Consider the following 12,635-nt stretch of genomic DNA (forward strand, 5'->3'; position numbering starts at 1 on the left):
AAAAATATTTGTCCTCTGTGGAATTACAAAATATCTCAATTAATCTAACAAGAAGGAACCAGCTTAACTATTTAAACTACCAAAGCAAAGAAGAAATTAAGTAGATTGGAAGGGAAATTCAAATAACCATACATTGTTCTCTTATTCTTAGGCAAAATCAACCTAATAAATCTATTATAAACATATGTTTATGAAGGGTAATACTGTATTATTAAGAGAGTCATAATCATAGAGACACCACAGTGAGGAGCTAGTTAATTTATGGTAGGAAAAAAATGGATTTGGTTCCTCTGAAGCCACAAAAGACATTTGGTTTTCACTTTGCAAAGACTACAGATGCTCCTAAATTAACTAGAGGAAAGGCTGTGAGCCTGAAGAGCAGTTCTCAATGGATGGAACTGTTGTAAAGAGACAAGCACAGCAGCAGGCACCCTGTGGGTTCTCAATAAATATTCATTCACAATGTCAATTTCTCTCATGATTGTGGTGCTTGGAAAATGCTAAACAACTGTATAAAAAAGCAGTTACTCTGAAAAAAAAAAAGTATACCAGACAAATATGTGTCTTTTGGCAGTCATGGAAAGCATAACATACCACACAAATTCTAAAATTTGATCCCTGCTAGAAGCCAGTGCTGAAAAGCACTGAGAAAGAAATAAGCATTGATATTAGTGTAGCAGTTGCAATACACCATACTTTGAATCAATAATACCCACTATAATTAGAACTCAATAAAAAGGAAAATGTGACTTAGACTCTAGTATTTTGACCCCATAAGTTTCAGAGTCAAAGATATTTGGGGAACAAAGAAGGGAATTCAATTGGGCAATTTATCTGGGTGGGGCTTAGCACTTGCCAATGGAAGTCTACCCGAAAAAAATGTTTTTCCAAGTATGGAACAGAGGAAAGCAGGCCTAATGAAATGGTTCAGCAGACATGCAAAGGAGACTTTAGCAAATCATAGGCCTCTTCCTCCATCCTGCCTCAAAACTAAGTGGTAGAACAAAGAACCGAATGTGTATGTGCCAAACGCAAATGATCAGATCATGTGAGAAATGTGTTCCAATTTAGCCACTTTGTTCTAAGTCGGAACTTAAAATCTGGAACTGATCCAGAAGGGTAACCAGAGGAATAGGAGTCCAAAAACACTCACACACAAAAAAATGATGGTAGGCCTTAAGAAGTTGTAAGAGGAAACTCTTCAAAGATATGAAATCTGTCATAGGAAAGAAAGACTAAACTTGTTCTGTGTAGCTTCAGAGAGCAAGAGCAGACCCTGAGGACAGAGGCTATAGAAACATGGATTCACATTTCTGTCAGGAATGCCTTCAAGACACGAAGTTCCTGTTCCTGGAAGCTTTCAAGCAGCCATAGATGAACACTTGTCGGAAACTAAGAGGCAATGCTGGACTAGGTAGTATTCAAAGTCCTAATGCTACAATTCAGATTAAGATCCAATTATCAAAATCTCTTGACCCTCTTCTTGAATAGATCCCTTCCAAAAAAACATAATAAAGGGTTTCAGGGCTTATGATAGTTTTATCATTTATGTGAAGCTACAAAAATAAAAAATTTAAAAAGAATCGTCAATAATTCATATGTATAAATTAGACAATCTGGAAATGGTGTAGGAGAGCATTTTGTGTTACTAGATGGATTTCAATGCTGGTGACTTTTCTACGATGGACAAGTAAGCTAAAAGTGTTTAGGACCAACAAAGTACCATTGTCAAAATTGCTTGTTCTATCCATAGACTGCCTCTATGCCACCATTAAAGCTCTCACAAAATGCTTCAGCCAATCAGTGTTTCCAACCTTATTCTTCTCAGGGCTCAATTACGGCTGACTTTTTCTTTCATATGTCCATAAGAACTGAAATATTTGTAATCTTTGTTAAATGTTTAATAGGTTATGTTGTATTTTTAAATAAATATCCTTTTTTTGTCAAGAAAATAAATGTGAAAAACAATTTTGGATTAAAAACAAATTGGGCTTTAAGATTTACTTCCTTTGGTACAAAATAACACAAGAATTTGAAAATCTGATTTTCTTTCCCTGACAGCAAAGTCATTTTCTGAATGTGTTTTAATGGCATGATGTGGTCTGATGTTTCTGCAAGAACCAGCCAAATGTCACCAAATATTAGTAACACTAGACAGAAAACACATGCCCATTATTTCTTATATTATTTGTTTTAGTTTGATGGTTTTTACCATTCACCAAGAAAGTTCCTGAGACAAAAAGGATTTTTGTAAAGCATTAATTTTTATAAAGCATTGTTTATGAACTAAACACATCCAACTTTAAAAGAATTTTGTAGGCCAAGATGTCAAACAAGAATCATATTTCCAAAAATATAAGCTAATTGTAGAATTCTAGACCTTCCTGTGTTTTACATGGATAAAAACTAAAAGCATCACCCAACTAAAATGCTACTTATGTTTTCATTGCAATTTCTGAAGCCCTATGCTTATCTCATCTATAAAGTCAGTTCCTCCGAGACCACCATCAAATTATGTGGGTCAAAGAAGGCACCTAAATGTGATTCCATAGGAGCTCATAAGCAAAAATGGAGCAGAAAGATCAAAATGAGTCATTCTCACTTAAAAACCCAAAAATCTTATTCAAAAAATAAAGTTCCTACTATATAGCAGGTCCATGAATTAACTTGTCTTTGTATCCCTATATCTAGTATTGTGTCAAGCACAGAATCACAATAATTTTTTTCAATACTGAATAAATATACTAAGATATAGAACATTATTTTTTAATAATTATATCAAAGAACATTCCACTCAAATGTCATCTAAATAAAGCATAGAAAGTGTCATAGCTGTTGATATAATCTGGAATCCACTGATTTTATTTATTTAAATGACTACTACAAGTATGAAGTATATTTACAAAGAATCTTAACATTATATCAGTTCACCTGAGGGTTAGAATTGTTACTCTTTCTAAGAAAAGGAAATTAAGCCATTCCTTAAGAAAGGCATTTCATACCAATTACATACATCGCCTGGCCACATTGAATTTGACTATATTAAAGTACCAATAATTTTGTCTAATTTAGAGTGCTCTGTAGCATTATAAGTTCTACTAATCATATTACTGCTCTATCTGTGCTTCTGCTTTCGTCTTTCCACCACATATGCAGTGATGGCATCTTTGTTCCATATGTACGATAACTTGTTGGTATAGAACTGTAAAAGAACATTTCATCTCAATGCCTTAAGCCATCTGCCACAGATCACAGATTATGCTGTGATGCTCCTACAGGAAGTTTTGATACTTAGAGCCTTTGACTAAATACTTGAGGCTGATGTAACAGATCAGTTAACTGTGGGATAACAGTCTAATGCACCAATCTAACAAGAATTAAGGACACAAAGGAGACAGTGGAGTAATAGTATCTCACCCATGCCCACTAGGCATTTGAGCTTTCCGGAAGTGCCTGATATACAAATTAAATTCCTGAAAGACAGGCTATCTCTATTTGACTAGTTTCCACTAGTCAACAAATATTGAGTGCCTACTCTGCATTCAACTTGTACTAATTCATGTGAGGAATAAAATAGAAGTATAACAGATTTCCAGCAGTTTACATCAGTGGTCCCCAACCTTTCTGGCACCAGGGACTGGTGCTTCTATGAGACTCTAATGATCTGAGGTGGAGATGAGGCAGTGATACTAGTACTGGGAAGCAGCTGCAAATACAGATGAAGCTTCACTGTTGCCACCACTCACCTGCTGTGAGGTCCGATTCCTAACAGGCCACAAACTGGTATTGGTCTGTGGCTCAGGGGGTTAAGGATCCCTGGTTTACAGTCTTAATTGACTACCAACTCATAAAAATGTTTAGAAATGAGAGTACAAAAGAGAAATGACTGTTAAGCTAAAGAGAATAGGACATTTTTGTATGACAAAGGCACTGTCATCTAGTATTAGCATTTTGAGATTTTAGAGGTTTCATGTGAATTGTTGTGAGTGAGGCAATAATAACAGTCTTACAACAGTGAAGAACTGTTTAATTTTTCATTTTTAAGCTTATAAATTTCAGAATACATAAACCTATCTGATCCTACCTATATAGACCATTCTTCTAAATGACAGCTTAAGTGAAAACATATTTTGGAAAATGTGTGAGAAAAGATGTTTTAATTACTCATGTATGTATGTGTGAATTTATAAATGTATTATTACTATTTATCTGTACGTGTGAAGTAAGGAAGGGAGATGAAACTCTAAAAGCCAATACACTTAAACGTTGTTCCTTAGAAATCACATATATTTCCTCCTCCCTGCTTACTGTATGACTTGGTATACAATTTTAAACTATGATGAGAAACTTCTTAACAGGAATTAAAACTAGAATGCTATCATTCTACTCTCACATATCAATGTCTGAGAAATTACCTTCTTGGTCTATTATGAGTGGAAAATTTTTTGAAGTCTGAACAGCTATTATCAATATGAGAATTATTGCTACAGGAAAGACGTGATGTCTGCAAAGACAGTTAAATGATCTCTCTTTATCTTAAGGTTGAAATTAGTTTACTTTGCTAATTGCACCTTATAAGTGCTTCACAAATTTTCCACTTTTTCACCTACTGTGCCTAAATAATATCAGACTTTGGCAAGTGGGTGATGATTCCTGAAGTGTGAGCAAAAAAAATAAAAAAGTCCAATGAATTAACAATTAAGAAGGAAAAAAATCTCATGAGATTTCAGCTGTATAGAGCAGATAAAAATCAGGTCTTAACAAGATTATCTAAGAGTTATTGACAACATAAACCCTGAGAATTAAACTGGAAAGCAAAGAATTATCTTAGTTTCAATCGTCAGTTTTAAAAAAAGGCCATTAATGTTGGTCTTATCTTGTAGTCTCTCAAGGAACCACAGTTTTGACTTTAAGTTCACCCAAGCATATTAATGGGAGACAGGATGTCTGCACAACCCAGCTCAATTACCTGTTTTTCTATACTACAACATTCATCATTGTGGGAAGGAAAGTTTGGCTTAGATAACACTCACATCTCACACCAATACCTGTGTAACAACACAGTCTAAGTTTACTTTCATTGCCCATAATTCAACTACTAAATTACTCACATGGATGGCTGATGAGCAAGAAATTCTACAATGTCAAAATTCTTGATTAATAGGAAAGGTGTTTTTGCTTATGTACTTAAACACTATGGGTTTAAAAGGCCTTTTCTTAAATCATGCATTTTTAGATAGAATATGCCCCATTTTTTCCTTTGAGTACATCCAGAATTTGTGACAGAATTATGTTAGCAAATCCTTGGAATGTTTTTTAAAGCTGGACTACAATTATGTTAAAAATACATATGCACATGGACGGACTGGAAGGCAATTAAGTGCACAAAATTGTATCAGAAAGGTTGAATTACAGGAGCCTTTTTCCTTTTATAAAATTGTATTATTGTTGATACAGTGTAAATTCGATGAAAATTATTTAAAGCTCAGGTACTTACCGTGGTTGGGAAATAACGACTAGTTTTGAATTTTTTCAGAGCCATAGAAGATGTGTAGGTGCCCAAGAAGAGAATGAAAGACATGAGTGTGATATCAGGAACAAAATCACAGTTGTTCCCCAGGAGATTTCCTCCATATTTCAGACACTCCTTCTTTGACAAAACTGCCCAGTCAAAGGTAGTATTACGGTACTGAAGAAGAAAAACATTAAAATTTTTATAGAGAACACGGAAACATCAAAAACTTTTGATACTTGATGGGCTAAATAGTGATTATGCTAAAAGTTTCTGAAAAACAGTGTAACCATTGCAGCATGAAATTTGAAGTTAATGGAATAACAGGTAAGGGAGGCCAGTAGGCTAGCAATTATAGAAAATATCATGAGACTGATACAATCTGTTACCTACTTTGGGCTACAGCCCTACAGTCACCCATTTGTTCAGCAGACAAACCACAAGTCCTTCCTTCTTGTCAACCTTCCTAAGAGTAAACTGAGACACAATAATATCCTAACTCTCAAAACATGAAACTCTCTGAAACACCACTGTTGTTGAAAAATACTTACTTTTGTAGTGTGCAGCTTCTTTTGCTTCAAGCTGACTCATGATTAATGCTCTAAACGTTATATTCACTACTCATTTACCCAGCACTTCCACAAATGCACAAATGAGGTATTTTTTTCTAAATAACTAGAATTTGTGATTGAAGAATTAAACTATAAAAATGTTGATGGGCTCTGCTTTTTCAATTACATATCCTAATAAAATATAGTTTTTTCTCTTGTTGATTCCAGCACTGCATCATGAGCATCCATCATTGGAAAGTGCTATAAATGGGCTGCGAAGTTGTGTACAGGATATTCATCCCTATGTTACACAGCCTCAAGCTCATAGGTCAATTTTGAAATTTTCTTCTATCTCATGAACTGCTGTCATGTTGTCAGTGCTGTACTCCTCAACAGCAGCTCACTCCTACTGCTGTTTTCTGTTTCTACTATGCAGGAGAATCTTTTTGCTAGTGTAGTGGATATGGCCAGTGCACCCAGGTCCCAGGTGCTCTGAATTTTAGCTGTGATCAGCTCACAGCTGCCTCCTTCAGTAGAGAACTGCCTTCAGCTACATAAGAACTACTTTACCCAGAATGTTATTCCTTTCTGCAGCTAATTACTGACCAACACTAATGGGATGATATTGACTGAATATTTGGGCTCCCCTAAAATTCATATGTTGAAACCCGATCTCCTATGTGATAGTATTCAGAGGTGGGGCCTTGGGGAGATGATTAGGTCATAAGAGTGGAGCCTCCACGAATGAAATTAGTATCCTTATAAAATGAGGCCCCAGAAAACTACCTTGCCCTTTCCATCATATGAGGAAACACTGAGAAGAAGGCTATCTATGAACAGGGAAACAGGTTCTCACCAGATACTGAATCTGCCAGCACCATAATGTTGGACTTCCTTCTGGTTGCAGGGCTAATGGGTATATAATATGCTAAGGAAAGAGTTATTTGAGAATACTGTATAGTGAAAACTATACAGATGTATATGAAATGATAGATATGTTTTCTTGCTTACATACAATGCTTCATTCACTTATCCAATGAGTCCTTTATTCAAAACTTATTGAATGCTCGGCATGTGGAGGAGCTGACAGGGAGTGGACCAGATGGGCCAAGCAGACTGTGTAAATGGGTAGTGAGAAAAAAGGTGCAAAGGAAACGGGACCAAGCCGCTGAGAGTCCTTACAAGGGTCAATTTTGTGGAAAGGGATTTTAACCTATTTCTCTGGATCTCGTTTTCTAGAGATCCTGTTTATATTGATTGGACCTGTTTAAAAATCTTAGAAGTACAATGTATACAGAAAGATTAATTTAGAATTTAAAAATCTATAGCATTCTCTCCAAAGACAAAAGTGGGGGATATATGAGAAATGATGGGCAAAATGTTGACAATCATTTAAGCTAGGTGATATGTGCATAGGTTTCGTTGTATTGTCTTTATTTTAATGCCTATTTTAAATTATCCGTAATATTTTCAAAAGTAGGAACATGTAAACTTCCAGGAGATTTAAGGACAGAATGGTTTTTGCACTTGACTTTCTCGATGAGAGAAAACAACAAGGACGTGATGCACAAGATTAATATGACAGTCCATTTCCCATGAAAATGAATGTTAACTCCTAGAATTGCCCTGAAGTTACAGCAAATCAAAGCTATAACTTTCGCTTTCATGTCTGGCTGCCAAGCAGAATATATGCGATTGTAATACTTCTTAGTCCCATGATTAACAGCATCTTCATGTAGACATGATATGCTTCATTGAGTAATAAAATAAGCAAAAAACATAAAAATCAAAGATTCTACATTGCTCTCCTTGTATAGACTGGTAAAACATGTGCCTTTTAAAATACATTTAAATGCAGGTAATGCTACAAATAAAAGTCTCAAAGTTAAATAGTATATTTACTCATTTAGGTTTTTTTTCTCCCCTGCAGTGGGTAAGTCAGATGTGCAGTAATCTACAATCTTACTTTATTATTGACAGGATGCATTTGAGCTGCAGTTGTCTGTAGTTACATGTATTATTGTAAAATATCAAAACTAATTGGTTGTTCTGCTTGTGATTAAGATATAGAAAGTTGCAGGAGACCATCATTCCCAACCTGACAACCAAAGCAAGCTAGATACACTATAAAATCTATTTTTAAAAATCCACCAGAGAGAGATGAGGATGTGAAGAAACCTAAATAAATTTCAAAAAGTTATAAGACCTTCATAGGAGAAAAGAGATCCATGGCTGCCTCACCTGGGCAGCGTAGCAAGTGGAAAATAAATCAACTGTAGATGGAGGTAAGAAAAACAAGCTAAGTCTTTAATGAGTTTTTAATGGCTACATATGTAGACTGGGGTGATGATTAGAATTCTGAGGAACCCTAGGCAAAGATGGAGCCTGCATCCACTCACCAACCTTTCTCTTGGTCTTTGCCAAATGCCCAAGTAAGACATAAAATGCTGAAGGTTAAACATGATTGCTGAGAGAAATATCCCTTAGACACAGAGTCTCCAGCAAATGCAAGAAAGCCACTTTCCTAGGTTGGGAGGTAGGGCAGGAGAGCTGAGGGAAAACCCTCTGAGACAGGCAGGCGGCCACTTCTGACCAAAGAGGGCTACAACCTCTGCCCTCAGAAGGCTGGAGGCAGAGCAGCTGGACAAAGAAAGATCTCCCAAGCTTCAGAAAGCTGTGGCATAAAACAAGGTACAGATCATACCATGAGACATTCTGGGATGAGGGAAATGTTCTATATCTTGTTTTGGGTAGTGATTACATGAGTGTATAAAATAATCAAAATGCATTATAATGAACATGTAAGAACTGCGCATTTTACGGCATGCCTTATTTTTATTAAAAACAAAAGAAATCTAATGTGAAAAACAAATACTAACTGATCTATTCAATCATCTCCTTAGAAGAGACTGATATTAGATTTTGAAATCTGGTCTCTCCCTTTGAGAGCTGCTCAGTGGAAGCCAACAGATCTTAAGGCTTACTGTTTAGATATTCAGTGTGGATAAGCTGCAGCTGGTCTCATAGTCTTATAGGGACCTTGAAAAAAAATTATTTACAAGATGAAGGAATATGCCAAATGAATAATCTATGAGAAGGTGGTGAGAAGAACTAAAGACGATTCCACCAATAAATGAAAGTAATGGAACAACTGCCTTTTTATCTTGAGGGATGGTAATTCTAGAGTTTTAATCTCTGTCTAAGTGCTCTAATGCATCGGTCCTCAACCTTTTTGGCATCAGGAACCAGTGCTCCTATGAGAACCTAATGCCTGATGATATGAGGTGGAGCTGAGGCAGGGATGCTAGGGCTGGGGAGCGGCTGCAAATGCAGATGGAGCTCTGCTGGCTCACCAGCCACTCACCTCCTGCTATGCAGCCTGGTTCCTAACAGGCCACAGACCAGTCCCAGTCCTCAGCCTGGGATTTAGGGACCCCTGCTCTAATGCTCTCATTTTCCTTCTCTTTCTCCCTGAAAACATACCCCTACCACTAGGAAGAAAAATCTTGTCTTCATGCTGAGGAAGCTGAAGGGAAAGGCCCTCCTTCCTGTGACAGGATGTTCTCAGGGCTCTGTGAAAGGGAGTCTTGCAGATGCCCAGGGGCGGCATGTCACTCCTGCAATATCTTTCGTGATCTAACTATGGTTTAAATGAAAAGAAGAAAATTAAATTAAATGTGGATGACTATATGTCCTAGGAAAGATTCTGCATAGTACCTAGTACCATAGCTGGGCAGACAGAGAGGTCTCAATAGCCTGCCAGAGGCAGTGGCTTCCAATTTCTTCTCTCCATAAACCTGAGTTACGGAGGTAGCATGGCTTACTGGAATGATAATATCTAAATTGAATAATAACAATATCTAACATTGATTAAGAGATCATATGCTAAGTCCTGCCTATTATTTTGACCTTTATAGTTCATAATTATATATACACATATGCATATTTTTTGCCCTAATTTCTTTCTCTAGAGGTACTAAACATAGCAATTTAACATTTTAATTAAGGCATGCAATTGATACATGAGGAGGATGTTGCCCTGGAGTATAGAGCATTCAAAGGAACTGAAAGGGTAAGCTTTTCGATTTCCAAACATTTAAGCATCATGGTGTACTGCCATTCTAAGTCCTGGAAGCAACCAGACTTCAGTTCAAATATTTATTATACTAATTTATGGCTATGTGACCTAGAGCAAGGAAGGTTCCTTACCATCTGCAACTTCAGTTTCTCTCATCTATAAAATGGAGATAATTATGCCTGGTAGTTTCTGTTAATGATTATAATACTTAAGGTTCATAATGATTATAACATGTACAAAACACCTGGTCTCTAGTAGATACTCTATAAATGGCAGGTAAGTTATCTTCAACGTTGTGTCTTTACGACCTCTATCATAGTCGTATCGGAAGTCTGCCACAACTTCCATTTATTTTCCATGCATCTTATAGTGGCATCTTACTGTAATTACTATATATTAATTACTGGAGTCTGTCTAGGACTTGCCTAAAGACAAGGATTAAAAATTCATTAATTTTAAAGCTTTCCTTGATTAGCTACAAAAAGAATTAAGTTAGGAATAATCTCTTTTTAAGTCAGTGGAAGTGTTTTATTAATTTTTATTGCAAATTAACTTCTAGTTTTAATTACATATATTTTTAAATTTTTAATTAGATTTTAATTATAGTTCTTTAAAGTCTAGAAGAATCTATTTTTCTCTGTATTTTAATTAAACCCTGTCAAACAATAAGTTGATTGACTCAAAGATTGAAAACTGAAAACTCCTTTCTATATGTTGCTTTTAAAAGATACATACATACTGTCTTACATACACACATATGCATGCTCAGACATGAAAGAAGTAAAGAGGCAAAGTTTGGGGAAAGTCAGAGAAAACTTTAAAAAGTCAAGAGAAACACAGAATATGAAAACAAGAGAGAAATAGGGTCAAGCGAGAGTTGTCCAGCAGAGATACAAAACATTGTCTCTGAAGGGATGTTGTGGGCACTCATTATATAATATCTGCAGAAGTGTTCTGGTCTCCTGAGAGATGGGCACTCTATTAGTATAAAGTGTTACAGTTTTTGTCTTTGTAACTGAGAGATTGATATTCTTTGGTAAGAGTCCATATCCAGTGAAGAAGGAACACAATTGGAAGTCTGAAACAGCACTTTCCCCTTTCTCTCTAACACAAAAGTCTCCTTCCAGTGTGTGACCTTCCATGCGAAAGAGCTCATTTTTAAAGCTTAGTTCCAGTCTCTTAAAGATCCTTGGTTACAAGCCATGGGAAAGGATATCATGTGACAGAGGCACAGTCTTTTCTAAGTGACAGGGGAAATGTCCTTCTACAATAAGCCTTAGTAAAGAGAAAACAGCACCATTTGGTAGCCAGAAGAATTCTTAATCATACTAGAAACGGAGAGAACACCGTGCTCTCATTTCTTGACTTCTCTCACTTTCCCTAGTGAAAAGATTTCAAGGTGACAATTAATGGGACATAATAGTTAAATTCCTAAGAAGGTTTAAACATCCTGTGGTGGAAGTAAATATTCACTTCAATTTAAATAAAAGAAAGCTGACTTGAGGAAAGTATTTTTTCTGTCCTTCTACTATCACTGATTACTAAATACGTTTTCATGCTAAGATTGCTGAATAATAGGAGACATCATATGAATATAATAATTAGAGTACACAATATGCAGGTATGCAAAGGGTTTGAAATATTAAGTCACTTACCATGTCAGTAGAAGACATAGTCGGCAAATCCTCCGGAGCCAATGTAGTGTCATTAGATACTGAGATATTAACTATAAGAAATAGACAATTTTTAGAATAATGATAACCAAATGAATAATTACTAATCTAAAAAGCAGGGCTAGGCATTAAAAATATCTTCAAACAAACAACATAGGTCACAGCGAAATTTTTCTTTATTATAACTGTAGCTACCTTTCATGCAGATAAAAATAACCAAATATTTGGACACATCTGTTGTGCTCTAATTTGACAAGAAACAACGGCATATATTTAATGAGATGGTATAAAATGTATTTGCTTCAGGGTTTTTTTTAAAAAAAAAAAAAACCTCTATTACTAAAGGCACTCAATATATTTTGTCTAATGGAAGAAATGGCTGTTAATAGTGAGTAAGTTGATGATTGGCTTGATGTAGAGTCAAATCTCACAAATTGGAGTTTTTCTAATTAATAAATAACTGATTTTGAAATTTTCATAAATTTGGACTGCATATGAAAAAGTGTATCTTTGTAAAATGTGTGAAAACAAAAAGAACATACTAAATAAATAATAAATTATATAAATATAATTGAGATGAATACTTAATCTAATTTTTAAAATTATTTTTTATATAATTTGGCATCATTTGTATATTTAGAATGTCACTTAAAAAAGAACCTAATTTATTTATTAAACCATCCCGCTTGTTGGAAATATTTCATTTTTATTCTATTTATGAGTCTAAAAATAAAACATAGTATTTAAAAAGCACACCATAATTAAACTATTTTTCTTTATCAGATGAGCCATTTTTGTATTATGTGAAGCTTTATGTATTA

General features: G+C 35.3%; 1 protein-coding gene across 7 annotated transcripts in view; it reads right to left on the minus strand.

Annotated features, from left to right (window-relative positions):
• SLC4A4 (solute carrier family 4 member 4) overlaps positions 1-12,635 on the minus strand; it is a 306,370-nt gene that overhangs the window by 46,249 nt on the left and 247,486 nt on the right. For all 7 annotated transcript variants that reach the window (XM_016132915.2, XM_016132911.2, XM_016132913.2 and 4 more), the window contains 2 exons: positions 11,797-11,867; positions 5,498-5,689 (listed from right to left, as the gene is read on the minus strand). In XM_016132915.2, coding sequence (XP_015988401.1) covers positions 5,498-5,689; positions 11,797-11,867 — 263 coding nt within the window. The remainder of the gene's footprint in view (positions 1-5,497; positions 5,690-11,796; positions 11,868-12,635) is intronic.

Source organism: Rousettus aegyptiacus, unplaced genomic scaffold (assembly GCF_014176215.1).
Source record: "Rousettus aegyptiacus isolate mRouAeg1 unplaced genomic scaffold, mRouAeg1.p scaffold_m13_p_10, whole genome shotgun sequence".
Classification (NCBI taxonomy): domain Eukaryota; kingdom Metazoa; phylum Chordata; class Mammalia; order Chiroptera; family Pteropodidae; genus Rousettus; species Rousettus aegyptiacus.